Below are 19,845 nucleotides of genomic sequence, written 5' to 3'. Positions count from 1 at the left end.
TTCCTGCGCAGCCCCCCAGCGCAGGACCGCAGGCGTTGTTCTGGGGCTGGGGGCTGAGCGGTGGCCTCTTGCAGACATAGTGTGCCTGAACCACGTGGAGGAGATCCTGGAGCTGGCTACAGACCCACCGCCCACCAAGGGCAACAAGTGGGTGGTGCAGAAGTACATCGAGACGCCGCTGCTCATCTACGACACCAAGTTTGACATCCGGCAGTGGTTCCTGGTCACCGACTGGAACCCGCTGACCATCTGGTTCTACAAGGAGAGCTACCTGCGCTTTTCGACGCAGCGCTTCTCCCTGGACAATCTGGACAGGTCAGTGGGGGTCAGCTAGCTGCCATAGAGGGTGGGCTCCCACCAGCACCTGGAGCGCGAGGCAGGTCTCGTGTGCCCGGTGGGGTGCTGTGTCGTGCTCGGGCCTGCGGAGGCTACTCGACCTCCCTCTGCAAGGGGCGGGCCCAGGCCCCCTGCCCATCAGAGCCAGTGCCTTGCGCCCCCATGGGGTGTGCGTCTTCTCCAGAAAATCCTGAAAGCACCGTCTGCCATGTGCTCGTGGGCACCAGGCACCCTCTGCGGTGGGTGCCGCTGCCCCTCGGCTGGGAAGGCTGAGTGGCGGGCCGTGCCCCTCCGCTGACCACACGGGCCGGGCTTGGGGTGCAGCTCTGCTTGCTCTCTCGGTCCCCTCAGCATGTGGAGGGAGGGGACAGGTAGGGCTCCTCTGGGAGGCTCCTGGGGACCAGCCCCTCAAATCCTGCAGTAGACTCTGCAGGGCCTTCGCTTTGTGAGCGCCCAGAGCCCTGGGTGGGGATCCTGCAGGCGGGGAAGCTGCTGGAGTGTCTGGGGAGGTGGGGGGCGGCTCCCCGACGAGGCAGAGTGTGGGACGTGAGGGTGGCCTGAGGGGTCCTCTGAGGATGACCCCAGCCGTGCGGGGTTAGGAGGGGTGAAGACGATGAGAGCGGTACCCGATACAGGGTGCAGGGGGTGCCGGGCAGCAGCTCAGACCTGCAGGAGTGGGTGCCCTGGGGTGGGTGAACCCAGCCCCAGCAGGGTCCCAGAGCGGGCAGGCCGGGTGGGTGTCAGGACGAGAGCCCACCAGCGAAGTCTCGGGAACGTGCCATTCTCTTGAGAGAACAGCTGCCACCTCTCTTTCCAGATGGAGGGCCTCCGTGGCTCTGTTTTGTGACCACACGCGGGTGCCCGGCTGGGTGCCTAGACATCTTGGCGGGGGCTACAGGGGAGCCCGTCAGTATCACGAGGACTGAAGGTTGCTTCACAGAGCCCTTGAGGGGGTCCACTGTGCTCAAGCTGGGGGCTGTGACCACACCTGGGGTCACACCTGGCAGGTGACACCTGGAGTCACACCTGGCAGGAGCAGGCAGCTGGGACAAGTGGTCCCGGCCGGCAGCTCAAGGAGCACATTGGTTCCCACCAGGCCGGGAGGGCCTGGAGGAGGGGTCCTGGGCTGACTGGGCAGTGAGAAGCCCACGGAGCCCCTTCCAGCCTGCCCGGCCCTGCCAAGCTGGGAGCTGAGTGCCTGGCAGGTCTCTTACCCTCTCTGAGCCATTTCTCCATCCGGGACCATAACCCTCTCCCCAGGCTGACAGGAGATTCTCTGACATTGTTTCTGAACTGTGTCGGCTCCCTAACAGCACTGTTTGCAGCTTCCAAAACTCTTCCGTATGCCTGTATCTTGTTTCTTGCAACTGTCTTAGGGAGTACAGCTCTCTCATGGTCACAGGTGCGGTCTCACCACCCAGAACAAGATGGCAAATCCCCAGGCCCAGGGACACGTTTAAATGAAAATGACTTTGAACAGGACCCACCTATTTTATAATCTCCTAGTAGATGCTATTCAATTTAAATCCTGTTTAGAACAATGCCAGCGTATAAACGAATTAATTGAAAATTTCAGTTAGCGAATCCTTCTAGCCCTGGGGGGCTCCGGCTCTCCTCCAGGGACAAGTGGGGAAACGGGCTCAGAGGGTGGTACCTGCTGGAGGCCCCTAGTTGGTGGCCCCGGGCTGGCTGGCTTCTGCCCTGCCCTCCCCGCCCCACCCCATGGTGGTCCCAGGCAGGATGGGAGAGCTGTCCTGAGGTTGCCTAGGAGGATTAGGAGAACGGGGAACCCGTCAGAACCCCTCCCGCAGTGGCGCTGTGCCGGGGTCACGGCCCACGGGGCCAGGGGCTCGGGGGCGGATCCTCGGGGCGGGGTCTGGGCGGGGCCTCAGGGTGGGGTCCCGGGGCGCCCGCTGGGAGGAGAGGAGCCTGCGCACCCGCCCCCCGACCCTGACGGCGGCCTTGCCTCGCAGCGCCATCCACCTGTGCAACAACTCCATCCAGAAGCACCTGAAGAATGACAAGGACCGGAGCCCCCTGCTGCCGGATCACAACATGTGGACCAGCACCGAGTTCCAGGAGTACCTGCAGAAGAGGGGCCGCGGGGCCGTGTGGGGCAGCGTCATCTACCCGTCCATGAAGAGGGCCGTCACCAACACCATGAAGGTGGCCCAGGACCACGTAGACCCGCGGAAGAACAGCTTCGAGCTGTACGGCGCCGACTTCATCCTCGGCTGCGACTTCAAGCCCTGGCTCATCGAGATCAACTCTAGCCCCACCATGCACGCGTCCACGCCGGTCACGGCTCGGCTCTGCGCGCAGGTGCAGGAGGACACCATCAAGGTGGTGGTGGACCGCAAGGTCGACCGAAACTGCGACGTCGGCAACTTCGAGCTGCTGTGGAGACAGGTGAGGGGGGCGGGGTGTCCCTCTCCTGCCGGCCACCTCGGGGTGGCCCCTCCCCACGCCCCGGGGGCGTCTCGCCCAGCTGGCCTTTGGCATCCAGCTTTCCAATCTCTCCTCCCCAGCCAACCCCAACTCTGTGGCCACCTGGCAGGGGGTCCTCTGGCTGGGCTGGCGGGATGTCCGTGGCCTCCAGGCCCCTCTAGGCTGTTCCTTTTCCGACCTGCAGTGTCCTCCGTCCTCCTGGGGTGAAGATCCAGCCTCCCTTCAGGGGTCTTTCCAGGGGCCTGCTCCCCCAAGGAGCCCTCCTGCAGGCCAGGCAGCAAAACCCTGCAACCTGGCGCCCCTGGTGGGGGGACCCAGTGGGCAGCCCAGCTGTCGGGAAGTGTGGCTGGGGCTTCTCCCTGAGGCCTTACGCCTGACCGGCAGGCCAGGAAAGGACCAGCCAGCACCCCTCACCTCATCCTTCCCTCCCCAGCCTGCAGTGGAGCTGCCCCCCTTCCCGGGGTCCGACCTCTTCGTGGAAGGGGTGGGTGTGTGGAAAGCCAAGAAGCAGATGACGCCCATCTCCAACTTTGACTTTGCATCTCCGCTCTTGGACATTCATCCACCAGGGGAGAGGTGCCCCCCGGCCATGCCACACCTGGCTCCGGGGCCACCACGAATGGCTCTCCAGCAAGACTTGAAACTGAAAGACGAAAAGGTGCTTCCTTGCACCTTGCCTGTGCCCTAAAAGAGGCTGGTGGAGAGAAGTGCGAAAGTAAAGTGCGGCCACAGGGAGTTTGGGGAAGATAGAGCCCCCCCACCTGTACCTTTCAGCACCTAGACAGTAAGGCCCTGAGCTCTGCTCTCGCCAGGGCCGAATCAGACAAACACTTGGATCCAAACTTATTAAATGTGCGCCCACTGCGTCCCTTCTTCCGAGCGTGAAGACAGTGGAGAGCGCTCAGTTTCAGCTGCCCAGACCATCAGGTAACAGCGCCGTGCTCGTGTCCGTCTGAGCCCCGGGTCTGCTTGGGGCTACCTGCTCTACGTCCTCCAGGGCAGGCCGGGGCCTCTGGTCCAGCCTGAGCTCAGAGCAGGGTTCAGGGCGCCCTGGCCCCATCCTGGTCCCGGCCAGTTGTTGGGATAGTGGGGGGTCCTGCAGCAGGACCAGGTGGGTAACAGCCTTCGTCTGTCTCCCCTGTGGGGTGTGGCGCCAATGGGGCGTCGAGTTTGAGGTTTGCATAGGCGCCAAGTGCCGCGGACGGGAGGGGCCGGCAATCACTGGGCCCTCGCGCTGTTTTCTGAAGCTTCTGATGGAGCCGGTCACACGTGGCCCGGGAGCCTGGCCTGGGCTTGGCCTCCGAGCGCAGGTACACAGGTATGGAGCAGCCCCACTGGCACGGTCTGGCACCCAGCCGTGGCCAAGAGAGTGACCCCAGCCAGGGCCACGCCCCCACCTGCTCTGCCCCAGGTGCACCTGTCTCCCTGAACTCACCAGGACACATGCACCTGCTGTGCCCACCCCCCCCCCCCGGGTTCCCAGTGTGTCTGTCTGTCTGTCTCCCTGGCACTAACAGCCTCTTTGCCTGTCTGTCTGTCCCCATGGATTGTAAGCTGTCAGGGGCTGGGCTCTCGGTGCACCCCTGCACCTGGGGCCATGCCCGGCACATAGCAGATGCTCAGTGCATGTCTGTTGCATCAGCACGTGTGCGGGCCGCCCCCCAGAGTCGCCAGCGCCGGGCACGATGAGCGTGTGCTTTCAGAGCTGGCAGGGCCCTTGGGGGCCACCTGCAGTCCGGCCCGCCATCCTCACCCCATGTCCAGTCTGGCACCAAGGTCTGTCAGCCCTACTGCTTAGCGACTTGCCTCTCCATGGGGGCAATTTCCAGGTTTTCTCTGCAATGCACTGTGCGACTTTCCCCAGGCCTCTTCCTAGGAGTGAGTGTCCCCAGGGCGCACACAGCTTCTACCTAAGTAGGTGTATTAGCTACTGTAACGAAGTCCCGCAAACTTGGTGGCGTAAACCGCAGACGTTTTTTCTGAAGGCCAGAGTCCAAAACCAAGGCATCGGCAGGGCCGAGCTCTCAGAGCCTGTAGGGAAGAAGCTTCCTGTCCCTTCCAGCTTCTGACACCCCCGGCAGTCCTCGGTGTTCCTCGGCTTACAGACGAGTGACTCCGATCTCTGCCCTGCTTCACACGGTGTTCCTTCAGGGTGTCACTGTGTCTAGATTTCCCTCTTAAAAGGACACCAGTTGTTGGATCGGGTCCCACCTCCTCTAGTACGACCTCACCTTACCTTGATTACATCTGCAAATAAGGTCACATTCACAGGTTCCAAGTGGACGTGGGCTTGGCGGTGGGGGGGGGGGGGGCGGGTATTAAACCCGGCGCACCGGGCACTGCAGGCGTGGCCAGAGGGACGGCACTGTGACCGTGGTCACACCGCGGCCACACCGCGGCCATTGCTCACATTGTGCCAATACTTGGTGTTGACAGGGCCTCTTGTTTGCCTCTGGAGGGAGTGATGGCGCTCGTTTGCATTTTCCTATTTACTAATAAAATGGCCTGTATTCAGACATGCGTTGGCCAATTAGGGCTCCTGTCCTGAAAAGCACGTCTTCTGTCTGATCGTCCTTAGAATTGTGCATCTTTTCTGCTGATTTGAAGGGGTGACAGCCATCTGTTCTGGATTCTCCTCCTTTTTCAGTTGATTTGTGTGGAAACACTGTGTCCCACATTGTGATCTGCCTTTTCACACCTTTATGGTGTCTTTGGATGTAAAGCCACCTTAATTTTAATAAACTCCGATAGGTCAGGCTTTCCCTCGACAGTTGGTCATTTCTTTGGCTTGTGGCCTTACCCTGAGGTCGTGAAGCCCTCTTCTTCTAGGAGCATTGCTGTGGCTCATACATTCCAGCCTTGGACGTTCCTGGAGCTGACTTGCACGTGGTGTGAGGAGCCCAACGGCCCCGCCCCTGCTCGCCTGCAGGCTGGCACTGTTGCGTGTTGGCGCCTCTGGACCTTCCGTTCAGCTCCACCGTTTTGTCTGCCTTGGGCCAGTGCCACAAGGTCTTCATTACTACAGCTTTGCAGGATGTCAGACGAGTCCTATGAGCTGGTTTTTCTTCCTTGGAAATGACTCAGCTCTTCTTGGCACCCCTACACCTCCACACAGGTTACAGAAGTAGGCTGTCAAGATTCACCGACATAATTTTTTATTAAAATTAAAAATTTTTTATTGCTATTAAATTCATCAGTTTGGGGAGAACTGACTTCTTTACATTACTGAGCCTTAGAATATGTGAACATGGTATATCTCTCCATAAATAAATCCTTTAAGATCTTTCAATAAACTCCTAGAAGTTTCTTTGTAATGGTCTTGCACTTTTTCTGTTGGATTTAGACATATATTTTTTATTTTTTACTCTATTGTAAATAGTATCAAATTAAAAAAAATTTTTCCTGCAAATTGTGGCTGGTTGATAGAAAGGGAATTGATTTTTACGAATGGATTCTTTTTATTTATTAATTAATTAATTTTTAAATTTTTGGCTGCGTTGGGTCTTCGTTGCTGTGCGCGGGCTTTCTCTAGTTGCGGTGAGCAGGGGCTACTCTTTGTTGCGGTGTGCAGACTTCTCGTTGTCGTGGCTTCTCTTGTTGCGGAGCACGGGCTCTAGGCGCGCAGGCTTCAGTAGTTGTGGCACACGGACTCAGTAGTTGTGGCACGTGGGCTCCAGAGAGCAGGCTCAGTAGTTGTGGCGCACGGGCTTAGTTGCTCTGCGGCATGTGGGATCTTCGCGGGCCAGGGCTCGAACCTGTGTCCCCTGCATTGGCAGGTGGATTCCTAACCACTGCGCCACCAGGGAAACCCTATGAATGGATTCTGTAAAAAGTCCATCTGGCTAATATCATTTCTATCAATTCATTAATATATTTGAAGATTCTTTTGGTTTCTCACATACAGATATATCAACTAATTTGTTTTCCTTTCCTTGCAATCATTATAACTTTCATATCTTTTTCTCACTTTTTTGACTGTCCAGGACCTTGTTTATTCATTCATTTTCCTCATCCCATTGGATCTCAGGTGCACACATTCTGATTAATCATAATTCTTGGTTCATGACATAGTTTCATTGTTTGTCCTTGCATGGCCTACGTTTTTTTGGATCGTTTTAGTAGTGTAATTAGAACTTGCACACAGGTTTTAATTTGATTTTTAATGTGGCTAAAGTTATCAATCTTTTTCTTTTAGTCAGTGCTACTTTGTCTTAAGAAATTTTTCTTTACCCTGAGGTTTAAAAGATTGTTTACCTACATTTACTACTAAGAGTTTTACATTTTGGGGCTTCCTTGGTGGCGCAGTGGTTAAGAATCCTCCTGCCAATGCAGGGGACATGGGTTCGAGCCCTGGTCCAGGAAGATCCCACATGGCCCCGTGTGCCACAGCGACTGAGCCTGCTCTCTAGAGCCTGCAAGTCACAACTACTGAGCCCACGTGCCACAACTACTGAAGCCCGCACGCCTAGAGCCCCTGCTCTGCAACAAGAGAAGCCACCGCAATGAGAAGCCCAAGCACCGCAACAAAGAGTAGCCCCCGCTCGCCGCAACTAGAGAAAGCCCGCACGCAGCAACGAAGACCCAATGCAGCCAAAAATAAATAAATAAAATAAATTTATTTTTTTAAAAAAGAGTTTTAAATTTTGTTTTTGACATAAATTTCCTAATCCATTTGGAGTTGACTTTTGTATATGGTGTGAGTTAGGAATCGAATTTTACTTTTGTTCCCGTAGAAAAATTTTTCAGTTATTTTTTGAAAAATTTATTTCTATCCCCTTGTGAACTGGTATCCCACCTGTGTGCATGTGTGGGTCTATTTCTGGAGTCTCTATTCTGTTCCACTGGTGAGTTTGCCCCCCTGCACCAGTGCCACACTGCCTGTTGCATCTGGTAGGGCAAGTTGCCTCTCTCTGCTTATCTTCATAAGGGTCTTGGTCCTTCCTGACCTCATTCTTTTCTATATAAATATCATAATTGTTTTATCAAGTTCAACAAAAAAAATCCTATTGATATTTTGGTTGGATTTGCATTGACTCCGTGGATCAATTTGGGGGAAATGGATAAATTAATGAAATCGCATCTTTCTACCCATGAACGTGACATATCTCTCCATTTACTTAGATCTACTTTAAATTTTAGAATTTTCCCATCAGAGATCATAGACATCTTTTATTAGATTTATTTCTCTTACTTGATATTCAGATACTATTGCACATGGTGTCATCTCTATATATACATTTTCGCATTGTTTGCTGCTGTCATATAGAATGAAACTGACTTCTATATGTTAATTTTCTATCTGCCACATTTCTAAACTCTCCCATTATTCCTAAAAATGTGTATGTATCTTCTTTTGAGTTTCTATGTAAATAATTATATCCTGTGTAAATTGCTTTGTATCTTCCACTCCAACCTTCTTGCCCCTATGGTCTTGTCTTATTGTACTGGCTAGAACCTCCTACACAATGTTGGGCACCATTGTTGAATTCCTGATTTTAGAGAGAATGCTTCTAACATTTCTCATTTATAATGACATTTTCTGTAGGTCTTAATAAAGCTATAAATATGGTCTATACATATCAACGTATAGATACTCTAGCACGTTAAAGTCGTTTCTTTCTAATCCCTACCAAGAATTTTTATTACAAATGTGCAGTGAATTTTCTCAGCAATTTTTTTTGCATCTATGAGACTCTCTTAAGTTTCTTCTCTTTATACTATTAAAGTGATAAATAACGTCAATAGGTTTTTCTTTCTCTAAGAAGTTGCCTGTAGCACTGAACATCGATCGGTTTTTGAATGTTAAACCAACCTTGCGTTCCAGGAACGAACCTAAGTTGGTTTGACGTTGAGTTTGATGTATGTCCGGATGTGGTTTCTTGCACGTAGTTACAATTGGTTCTCAACCACAGTTTACTGACGTACTACTGTGGATAGACGTTTACGTTGCTTCTAGTTCAGACTATTACAAACAGTGCTGTTGTGAGCACTCCTGAATTTGGTGAACATGTGTACATCTTTCTGTAGGAATGGAGTTGCTGGGTCATGCTTTGGTAGACACTCCCAAGGAATTTCCCAGAGTGACTGTGTCAGTGTAAATTCCGCCACAGTGTATGAGTCTTCCAGTGGCTGCACACTCTTACCAACACTAGGTATTCTCTGTCCTTTTATTTTAGCCATTCTAGTAGATGTGCAGTGGGTTCACATGACAGTTTCAATTTGCATTTATCTGATGACTGAAGAAATTCAGCACCTTTTCATATCAACAGTCCATTTCAACATACTCTTGCAAGGTACCTTTTTTGTATTTGGGCATGTTTTTCTGTTCCCTACTCCTGTCAACTTGTAGGAGTTCCTTATGTATTCTGGATACAAGTCCTTTGGTGGGTATATGTATTAAAGGTAACTTCTCTCATTCTATGATTTGCCTTTTACTCTGAATAGTATCTTTTGGTGCACATACGTTATTTATTTCAGTATATGCCAATATCAATTTCTCTTTTATGATTAGCGTTTATGTTTTCTGTTTGTGAAATCTTTGCCTACCCCAGAGTCATAAAAATAGTCACTTCTGTTTTCCTCTTAAAGTTGTATGGTTTCACATTTAGAGCTATGTTCCATCTGGAACTGTTTCCGGGTGTGGTGTGATATAGGAGTTAAGGTGCACAATTTTTGTACAGACGTTCAGCTGATGCAGCATAGTGCATTGAAGACACTGTGTCCTCTTCGCTGCATTGTACCATTGTCGCAAGACAGGTGACTAGGTATGTTTTTCTGGTTTTGGACTCTACACTCCCAATTTTCTATGTTTCTGTCTTTATTAAGTCAGGTTTTTGCAGCAGTAATGCTGCATAACAAAGACAACCCCTCCCCAACCTCAGAGGTACTTATTCATCAAGCCTCTGTTTCTCACACATCTTCAGGTCAGCTGTAGCAATGTTGGGTTCTACCAGGAAGGCTGAGCCAGGCTCCAGGCTGCAGGTTGGGCTGAGATCCACCTCACGTGTCTCCCCTTCTGGGGCCAGTGGTTCCCCAGTCATCATCTTCACGAGGCAGATGGTATCAGCATGAGAGGGCAAGTCAAAAGGGGGAGGCATCTGAAAGCTTCTACTCACATCACATCTGCCCAAACTCAAGTAGGTGGGCGACGAAGGATACTCCTCAGTGGGGTAGGAGGAGCGGAATGAATATGTTCTGAACAATAATCAAATATACAACAGTCTAATCTCCGGGTCACTGGCATTCACTTACCTTCTGCAAACAAACTACGCTCACCACCGCCGCCCGCCAGAAAGTCTCCACAGTCCTAGAACCAGACTCTGAGTCTGGGATTTGTGATTCTCCATCATTCCTCTTCACCTGGATAACTATGAACCAGAAAAACAAGTTGGCAAGTCTGGGATTTGCTTTCCCTTCCTTACGAGCTGTGAGCTTAGCTGTGGCTGTTGCATGGAGGCTGGCAGAAGACACGCGACTCCTGGGTTGGAGACGAAGGACTTCATCGTTCTCATCTCAGGAAGCAGCGAGAGCCTCTGAACATCTGTGAAGCCACGTGGGGTGACGCACTGTGGCCCAGATGCCTGCTACACACGCTGAGTTTGCATCACAGATGAGGAACACTGAACCTCAGGCATCTACCACTTTTGTAGCAAGCAGTAAGCAAGCCTGCTCTTGTCCTGGAGGGAACTAGCACCTCATCCCCCAGGACTGCTCACTGCAGGCACGATGCTGAGAAAGGTAAATGGGTGATCAGGGTCTTGCATTCTTGGCACACCCCACAAAGTATGTAGGGTGCTTGGGAGACCCAAGGAAGGCCTTCTCTCCCAGTGATACACAGCATCCTGCATCATCTGAGCCTCCGGCCAGTTTCCACAGGCCACTCTGACCTGACCAGGAGAGGTGGGCACCAAACCCGTTTGATTTGTCTCACATGCATTTGTTTAAGACAACCGTCATCAGGTCCCCCAGCAGCACAGACCTCAGCCACGTTCTCTGGGGCCCTGGCCTCAGCACTGTGAGTCCCGGAGGCATCCTTACTGCCAAACTGCCAGGACTGGGTTTGCTTTCCCCTCCTTACAAGCTGTTGGCTGTGAGCTTAGCTGAGGCTGTTGCGTGGATGTTGCCAGAAGACACGCAACTCCTGGGTCAGAGATGAAGGACTTCGTGAGCGCCAGCTGATCTGGGACGCACTGTGGCCCAGGCGGATGGCGCATGCACAGCGGGCCCGTGTCACGGGGGGAGCAGTGAGCTTGGGGCACTTGCTGCCTTTTCAGGAAGCTCTTTGTCCTGGAGGGAGACATTACCTCACCCTGAGACGTGGCCCAAGTGAAGGGTGGTCAGGGCCTTGCATGGACGGAGCGCACCTCGAAGGACACGTAGGAGGGCACGAGACACCAAGGGCTGTCTCTCCCAACACGAGGTACCTGCGTGCACGCGTGCTCTTGAGCACGCGTGCACGGACACACATGCGCACGCCTGCACGGACACACACATGCGCACACACACACACATGCACGCACGCCACATGGACGCAGCACAGGGTAGCTGGTCCACAGCACCCTGGATCCCCCCGGCAAACACTGCGCCCTTCCTGGGGGAGAGCTCTGTGCCATGACTATGCTCCTTAATCCATTTTCAGCGAGTCTTGGCTCTGCCCCGAGAGGCCCTTTTCTCGTCGTCCTCCTCGGCCGTATACGAAGGAGAATGTGGGGGACACGTGCCCCTTGGAGGCTGGCCGTTTCCTCCGCGGCTTGTGGCCTTAGGAAGCGGGGCTCTCAGGTCCTCACAGCGCAAACGGGTGCTGCCTCTCTTGGCCCAGGCTGGCGGTCCTTCTGCTAACGTAACCCTTCTCCCCAAAAGCTGTGCTTCCGTCCCACCAACTCTGTGCACCAAAATCCACTCCCACGTTCGTCTTCAAGATATGTCCTTCTCTCCACCAGTGCTGGGACTCTGGGACCAGACCCACAGCCCCCCCAGGAGCCTCCTGTCCAGCCGAGGGCAACTGTCAGCCCCTTCCGAGCGCCTGGCAGAGGGCAAGGCAGCCGCCGGCAGCCTGGTCAGAGGCTGAGCCCCCGGAGGCCTTGCTTCCTGTAAGCGTCTCGATTTTGTCTGTTGCTCGATTGAGATGAGAACCTGGTCCACGTCGAGGCTCTGCGGGCTCAGGGTTTCTCCACCTCCTGCCGGAGGGCCACCTTCCCACAATCAGGTCCTAATGTCCCCATGCCCGGCCAGTCACAGGGAGGGACAGGAACACAGCTGGTCCGGGGCTGTCCTCTCCTGGGGCCCGTGCGGGTCCAGGGTTCGGTGACTCAGCCGGTTCAGGTGCTTCTTGCTCATAGGAGCCAAGGTTACTCCCGAAGCCACTCCAGACGATGTCCGGGTCCGCTCAGGGCGCACGCCGGCTTTCGGGGTCCCTCCAGGAGGGCGCCTGGCTGCGCCACGCTGGGCACGCGTGACCCTTCGGCCAGTCTCCCTGCCGTGTGCGGTGTCGCTGTGGTTGACGTCTGCCTCGGTCTTGGTGCCCGTGGGAGAGGGCGAGAGGGTCAACCTCCTGTGGCCGCTCTTCGCGCCCCCCCCCCCCCGCTTCCCAAGCCAACACCACCTATTAGGGTCTCTCTCAGTTTCAGGACCCCCGTGCGCGCCTGAGTGGGTCTGTGCTGCGGTGACCGCGCGTGGCGCTCATCTCGGAGTGAAGCAATGCGTGATGGTCACGCGGCTGTGGCCCTGAGGGTCCCACGGGACTAGCTGCGCTTGCTTCCAGGCTACCGGCTGTGTTCAGGCCGGAACCGCAGCTCCTCAGCCGCGAGCCCGCAGCTGCCCAGGGCGAGTTTGCCTCTTGCCAGCTGGGCCGCACGCCAGCACTTGCTGCCTTCACTGCACCGCGTGCAGGGGAGGGCAGGTCACCTGGCCCGGCCCAGCCAGCAGCAGGGGAAGCACACTCTGCACCAGAGGCTGTTCTCAGCCCTTTGCACTTCCATACGTATGTCAGGATCAGCCTGTCCACCTCAAGAGAAAGCAAAAAAGAGACAGACAGACAGACAGACAGAGAGAAGGGAGGGAGGGGGGAGGGGAGGAAAAACTGCCAGGATTCTGATTGGATTCGCCTTGAATCTGCAGAGGGGAGAACTGACATCTCTTTATATTGTCTTTCAAATCAAAAGCATGATCTACTCTTAATTAGGGCGTCTTGACTTTCTCTGGACTGTGGCTTGTGGCTTTTCAGGGTAGAGGTCTGGCACGTCCTTCATTAGGTTTTTTTTCTGGTTATTTGGTGGTTTTTAACGCCACAGGAAATAATATCTCTTTTGACACAATGTTCTTAAGGTGCAACTTACAAATGGTAAGGACAGGTCTCCAGCAGACACGGTGCGACGTGTTTGCCTTCACGACCGCCACCCGGAAGGAGAGAGGGGACATTTCTCCACAGGAAGTTCCCCGTGCCCCTTCGCACCCTGTCCTCGGCCATGCGATGACCACTCTCTGACTTCAGTCAGCCCAATCTGCTGTCTCGGCTTTCACTGCTGCGCTCAGAGATGCTCAGCTAGTCCGCGGCTTTCCAAAAGTGAGCTGTCTTCACTGCGGGCGCCATTTACGACTGTTTTAGTAAGACAGGTCTGGGTGTGGGATTTTATTTATTCAAACTGGGAACCTTTGGACATCTTTACTCTCCCACTCGTGTCATTAATCGTTTATGAGAAACTTCCAGCCTCTCGCTTTATGTATTGCCTCCACCCCATCCTCTCTGTCCTGGCCTTTGGAGCTCAGGTGTGACGTTGCTCACACCTTCGCTGCCCCTCAGCCCGTACCACTCCCGTTCAACGTCTGGTTTCCTGTGCTGCCATCGGCACAGTCTCCTCATTTGTCTTCCGGTTCATTCTGTCCTTAACAGTGTCTAGAGCCTTATGAATCCCATCCATTGAAACTTTAACTTTAGTTATTATCGTTTCATTTTTTAGAAACTCTACTTTTCAATAAAGTTGGTTATTCTTTGTAGTTCCTTTCCTTTGCCTAAAACCTCTAAGTTGTATGACATCACACAGTTAGCTTATATTCTGTGTCTGATAATTCTAACAGGTGAAGTCTTTGGTCATGTCTGTGCTGCGGTTGCGGCCGGCACTCTCACATTTTACTAGAGACGGATCAGTTTCTTTCAAACGTTAGTTGTGGGGATTCTTTGCACTCCTTCCAGAATGCAGGGGAGCCCCTCGGAGGGTGGTGTTTGCCCCGGGCCCCTCATCTCCCGCCTCCCGAGGAACGCTGCCCGCGTCGCTCTGAATTCATAGCTTGATGCTTTGTGCCCTCCCCGCCGTGCCTGCAGCCCAGGGGTAAGAAGCCGTCACTCAGACCTGTTGGGGACTAGCTCGGGACTCCAACTTCTCTGGGATTTCCACCCACATAGCTCAGCGCCAGGAACACGCCTGGCGCTCCCTGGGGCAGGGAAGGTGTGTTCTGGGCTCACCCGTGCACCCGGGCTGTAACCTTTCGGGCTTGCTGCTTCTTTGAGGGGTGGGGTGTCTCTCACCCCTCTTGGGGGTGGTCTTCTGCCCCCGCACCCCTAGCCTTGGCAACTCGAGCCTCGAGGGGCGCTGGTCTGCAGAGCCTCTGAAGGAAGGGCTTCCCCTCAGCCGCGACCTGATCACCCCTTGCTTTTGCCAGCTTTTGTTGCTTCTGAGACGTTTTTCGTGTTCTGTGCTTTTCCCCAGAAGGGCTGGTCTGGATCCCAGAGCACCAACTCCTGCGTGGACACCCCGTCCGCTTCGGTGATGTCCCCCGTCCCCGGTGCCCCTTAGGCCTCACCCCCTCCTCCTTCACCCCCACGATGCATGGCTCTCCTGCTTCTCAGCCCCTCACGCCAGCCCCTAAACGGATGGCTCAGCCCCTCCTGCCTGCCTCATGCCGCCCCTCTGCCGCAGGGGCCTGGCCCTTCCTCAGCTTGGAGCGGGCCCAGGGCTCTGTCCCCGTCCAGCCGTACGCTAGGCCCGTTTAGGCCTGGGGTGCATTGGTGGGCAAAGCACTGCCGGCAGAGCTGCCCCCTTGGCGACAGAGCCTGCTCACCCCTGAAGATTTGGCCTCCCCACCCTGTGCCCAGGCCTCCGGTCTCCCACACCCTCATATGCCACGCAGGCCCTGGCATGTCCTGCGGGTCAGGCTGGCCCCAGGACCCGGGGAAGGCCCCACTCCTGGGCTCCGGCTCAGCCTCCGCTCAAGGGTCCAGGAAGCTGTGGGCTGCTTTGCATAGGCGCCGGGTGGCCCCCACTCCTGCCCACCCCACCCAGACCCTCCCGGACCCCGGGCAGGAGTGACTCAGCCCAGAGCACTGGCAGCGGGTGGCTCTGCCCGTGGCATTCCTGGGCTGAGCCATTGCTGGCTGGGCACTGCCCGGGGCCCAGGCCCACTGCCCGGGGCGTGCTCATTCCCCCTGACTGCGATTGCGCCCCCTTGGGGGTGGAGAAAGATAAGCAGGGCCAAGGGGACCTCAACGCTCGGCTTTGAGTGGAGGTCTGGGCTTTCCTGAGAGCTGGGGAAAGCCGGGTGGCTTCTGTGTGGGAGCAGGTGGGCTTGGGAGCCAGCTGGGCCGGAACTGCCAGCCAGGTGCACGCCTTGCGGCGGGGGGGCCGCCGCAGGGTGGGCGAGCCCGAGGTGGGCGTGCTGGGAGGAGCACCATCTCAGGGACCAGTGAACGTGGCCAGAACGAGGTCTTGGGGCAGCAGGCATGGTTTTTGGTACCAGTGGGCCTGGTCTGGGGTGGTGGACATGATTTCATGCACTGATGGATGCAGTCTGTGGGCTGGTGGGTGGCCTCAGTGGGCGTGGTCTGGGGCAGGTGGGCTCTGTCTGCACAGGTGGGCGTGGTCTGGGGCAGGTGGGCGCGGTCTGGGGCCATGGACGTGGTTTCCGGGCGGGTGGGCACCGTCTCAGGGCCCTTCTGTCTCTCCCTCTCCCCCAGGGCTGCCAAGGGCCCTCCCAGCGCCGTGCCTAGTGTGCCGTGGCTCGCTGCCGCCCGCCGGTCCCTGCAAACGCTGCTGCTCGTTCTGCGCCGCCGTCCTGCAGGGCGCCTCCGTCGTGCCCCTCGGCAACGGGCCGGGCGGCGGCCTGTGCACCCCGTGACACCAAGGACCAGGCCCCGCGGCCTCCAGTGCGTGGCGTGCTTCTCTGGAAACCTTGGCATAGATGAGGGACCTTGTACACAGAGCTATTTTAGCAAAGTTGTGCAGTCTTCACCATGGTATTTCTGTGGAGCCTCAGTCCCCACCCTCTCCCAGTGCCTGCACCCCATGCCCACCCACATCCCGGGCCCCTCGCCCTGCATCCCACGTGCCATACCCACACACCCGTGTCCCCAGACCCACACGTCTCTCCTCACCCCGCATGTGAGAGGCATGCCCTGGGCATGTGAGAATGAGAGCCTCCTGGTATGTGGGCTCCCCCGCAAGACACCCCTCCTCTGGAGCCCCTCCCTCCTTGCTGGAGGGCCCCGGCCGGCTCCCCAGCGGCCCCTTGTTCACTCATTGATTCAACAAAAGTCTGGCTGTGCTGGTCCAGGTTCTTTGCACCCAAGAGCCTCCTTTCAACCTGGGCTGAGCGAGGGGGTGAAGGGGGTCCCTGCACTGGGTCAGATCCCCTCAGATTGTACCGCAGGTGGACTTTCGGGCCTCTGGCTCTCAGTGGGCCGTGCAGGCTGTGGAGACCAGAGGTGGGGGAGCCCCTGCAGCCTCTCTGGGCTCAGGCTGGGGTGTCCCAACCACCCGAGCCTACAGGGGACAGGGGGCCTGCGAGGGGTCTCGAGGGCCGCTTCTTTGTGGACACTGGGGGGATCTGCAGCCCCCAGCCCTCAGAGGCAAGACAGGAGACCCAGGGGTCAGGGGCCTGTCCCCACCATGGTTCTTCCCCATGAAGTCATGTGGTTGGATTTGCCGTCCACTTCCGATCACCTGCATCTCCTTGGCACCGGGATGGCGTGTTCAGCACACCAGGGTGTCACCTGGTGGGTGGGCCTGTCCTGGGGCGGCCCTGTAGAGAGGGCCACTGCGGTGCCTACTGGGCCACATGGGGCCTCTGTGCCGCTCTGGGGAGAGTCACTGAGTGCGGCGTCCCCAGCCGTCCCGTGGGTGATGATAAAGCAGGCTGTGGTGGAGGGCAGCGCCGGGCCGCGCAGCCTGAGCTCCGGCAGCACGTCCTCTCCCGACTTACGCCGCCCGGCTGACCTAGGGGCCCAGGGACCTCCTGCAGCTCAACTCGGGGGCGGGGGGCAGAGCAGGGGCGGCGGGAGGACTAGCGCCTGGACTTCCTGGCCACCCCGAAACACGCCAGCCTGTGGCTGACCGCACCCCAGGCCAGCCCCACAGGTGAACGCGGCCGGGCATGCGCTATCCCCATCAGCTCTGCCTCACTGACAGGGCAGAGTGAGGCGTGGTGCCCAGAGCCCCGCGGTGCTCATACGTGCTCCGGGCCTGGTGGGAGCAGCGGTGAGGTGCAGGCCCGGAGGGAGGGAGGCTGGGCCGTGGGCTCTGGTGCCTGGGCGGGGGTGGGGTGTGGGGCCCGTGGTCTTGCGTGCCGTCTGCCTGTGGGGCCCATCCTCTGGTGCCGAAGCTCCATCAGGTGTTTCCCAAGTTCGTTCCTGCCTCGGGCCTGAGCCCACTTCACGGAGCACTCGGGTCAGACAGGGTGCAAGAGACGGGCCGGCAGCCAGGGCCGCCCCAGGGGCCCGCCTGCCCAGGGTGCCGGCCTGGGGTCAGCTCCGGGTCAGCTCCTCTCCACACCTGGGGTGCCCTGTTGTGGTTTCAAGCAGAGCCCCAGCCCCCAGGGCCAGCACAACGGGGGCGGGGTGTCCCCAGCTCTCCAGCCATACACCTTTTTCCATGCCCCCTTCATGGGACAGTGCCCTCCCAGGCCGGAGGGTGCAGGAGGAGGGCTGGACACAGGGAGGATACCAAAGGGCCCCAGAGCCACACCTTGGCTTCTGGGGCCGGACAGGGTGCTGGGAGCCGCTGCCTGGAGACGTCTCCCCTGTCCAGGAAGATCCGAACGGGAAGGAGCAGAGCTCCGCCGCCAGCAGAAGCCAGGCCCCAGAGTTACAGGCCGCGGGGCGCTGCCCTCTGGGGTGAGGGATGTCTAGGCAAGGGCTCAGCAAAGGGGGGGGCAGCCTCTCACATACAGATGGGTGACGGGGGCACTCGGGGTGTCCCCAGGCTTGCGGGAGTTGGGGCTGGCGCCAGCGGCCCTGGGAGACAGGCGCCTGGGATGGCTCCCACCCCTCTGCCAGCCCCGCTGAGCTCGACGACCACGGCCCCTGACCACCTTCCATCCCCCAACCACAGGACGGGGGCCTGAGAGACAGGGGGACACCCGGGAGCCGTGGGGGAGGCAGGCGGCTCCCTGATCGCACAGGCGCGCAGCCAGCCCCAGGGGAACGCGGTTACCTGAGACCCCAGAGCCTCAAAGTTCCAGGATGTCTTCTGTGACAGCCTGGAAACAGCAGGGCGTCTGGCCAGTGTGAGCCTGCAGGAGGAAGCTGCGGGCTGTGGGCTGTGCCCGGCCCACCGGGAGGGGCAGCACCCGCCCCAGGGAGCGAACTCACTCCGGACTCTCTCCTGCTTGTCTCGGGGCTGAGCTGCGGCCAGAGGGCGAGGCGCAGCCACGGGCATCCTGCTAGCCTTGCCCGGCCGTCACTTCGCGTCCAGATGCTGGCTGGGCGAGCCCTCGCCTTCCTCTCCCTGGCCTGGAGCGCTTACCGGAGCCTGGCCATCCCCAGGGTCGCGGAATGCAGCCTCTCCTGTTCCCAGGTGAGCCCTGCCCCCCAGGCTCTCCTCTTGCCCTGGTTCCCCTCGGTGGGCACTAGCCGTTCCCACCCCAGCACAGGCCAGGGAAGCCGGCCCGGGGCGGTCGGTGGCGGGGGCCTGGGGGCCTGGGATCCCCACGAGGTGGTGGCCTGACCCCGCAGCGCCAATCTGGGAAACGTCTGCCGGGAGCCTGAGGGGCAGGGGCGCTGACGCACCTGTGACCTGTCCCTCTCCGAGGAGCCACGTGGTGGGGGGCAGCCCGAGAGCCCCTCCTGCGTTCACAGACCCCGATTAGTCACCCAGGGCGGCGTCCGCGCTTCTGTGGATGCCCCGCTAAGGAAACGCCGCGGGTACCAAGCTCATCCTGGGCGGGAAGGAGCTGCAGGGCCGGGATGCGGCTCAGAAGTGGTGGTGTCCCGGAACTCTCACTGTCCCTGGGAGGCGTCCCATACGGCAGCACCTGCCCGCAGAGTGTGCCCGCGTCCCGGGAGGTCCCCCGGTGCGAGACTGGCGGCCGGCCCGCTGGGACGGGCTGGGGAGCACCTGCCTGTGTGCGCTCCTCCAAGTGTGGGCACAGCAGGGACCTGCGGAAACGCACCTGAAGCAAGATTAGGCGGTGGTGACTGCTGAGCACAGACTAGCCTGGCGTGAGGGCTCATGGGCCTCTCAGGGGCAGTGGCCGGGCCCCCCGGGGGACACGGGGACACCCGGCTCCCAGTCAGGAGGAAAGGCAGCTCCACGAGGCCTGCGAGAGTGTCCAGCAGAGGTTCCAGGGAGCTCACGGATAGACAGAGTGGGCTTGGGTGGCCGGGGGTCAGGCTGGGCTCAGATCCGAGGTGCAGGGACCCATGGTGGCGGTGGAGGTGCGTCTGGCTCCTGGTGGGAGCAGGTGGGTGCAGAGGAAACAGCTGAGCCCAGGTGGGAGGGGTGGTGGCCTGGACCGTCCCCACGGAGATGGAGAATGGGACGGGGCCACTTTGGGGTGTACTTTGGAGGTAGAGCTGGCAGGGCAGGGGACCCTTGACCTTGAGGGAAGGAGAAATCCAAGATGGACCTTAAAGTGTAACCGTAGCCCCTGGGCTGACGGAGGAGTTGTTTCCTGTGACGGGGTCTGGCGGGCAAGGGTTCAGGGAGGAAACTCGTTTTTGAAATATGGGATTTGAGAAGCCCGTCAGACGTGAGAACTGGCGTTGGTGCAGCTGGGTGTGGGATGGGCCGGCCCCGTGGTGGGATGGGCCCGGATGTGGGGCGGGCCGCGAGGAGGGGAGGGACCCCGGCAGAA

At 57.8% G+C, this 19,845-nt stretch overlaps 2 protein-coding genes across 8 annotated transcripts in view; both read left to right on the top strand.

Moving 5' to 3' along the window:
* The window catches only part of MLC1 (modulator of VRAC current 1), a 63,502-nt gene extending 60,028 nt beyond the window's left edge, over positions 1-3,474 (top strand). For all 3 annotated transcript variants that reach the window (XM_067698451.1, XM_067698449.1, XM_067698450.1), the window contains 3 exons: positions 75-315; positions 2,310-2,745; positions 3,218-3,474. In XM_067698451.1, coding sequence (XP_067554552.1) covers positions 75-315; positions 2,310-2,745; positions 3,218-3,472 — 932 coding nt within the window. In that variant the 3' untranslated portion in view covers positions 3,473-3,474. The remainder of the gene's footprint in view (positions 1-74; positions 316-2,309; positions 2,746-3,217) is intronic.
* A 106-nt stretch (positions 3,475-3,580) lies between these two features.
* The window catches only part of IL17REL (interleukin 17 receptor E like), a 37,839-nt gene continuing 21,574 nt past the window's right edge, over positions 3,581-19,845 (top strand). For all 5 annotated transcript variants that reach the window (XR_010932716.1, XR_010932715.1, XR_010932717.1 and 2 more), the window contains exon 1: positions 3,581-3,711. The gene's annotated coding sequence lies outside the window, so the exon portion shown is untranslated. The remainder of the gene's footprint in view (positions 3,712-19,845) is intronic.

Source organism: Pseudorca crassidens, chromosome 11 (assembly GCF_039906515.1).
Source record: "Pseudorca crassidens isolate mPseCra1 chromosome 11, mPseCra1.hap1, whole genome shotgun sequence".
NCBI classification, from domain to species: Eukaryota; Metazoa; Chordata; class Mammalia; order Artiodactyla; family Delphinidae; genus Pseudorca; species Pseudorca crassidens.
The sequence above is the reverse complement of the archived record's forward strand: the minus strand, read 5'-3'. Positions and strand labels throughout refer to the sequence as shown.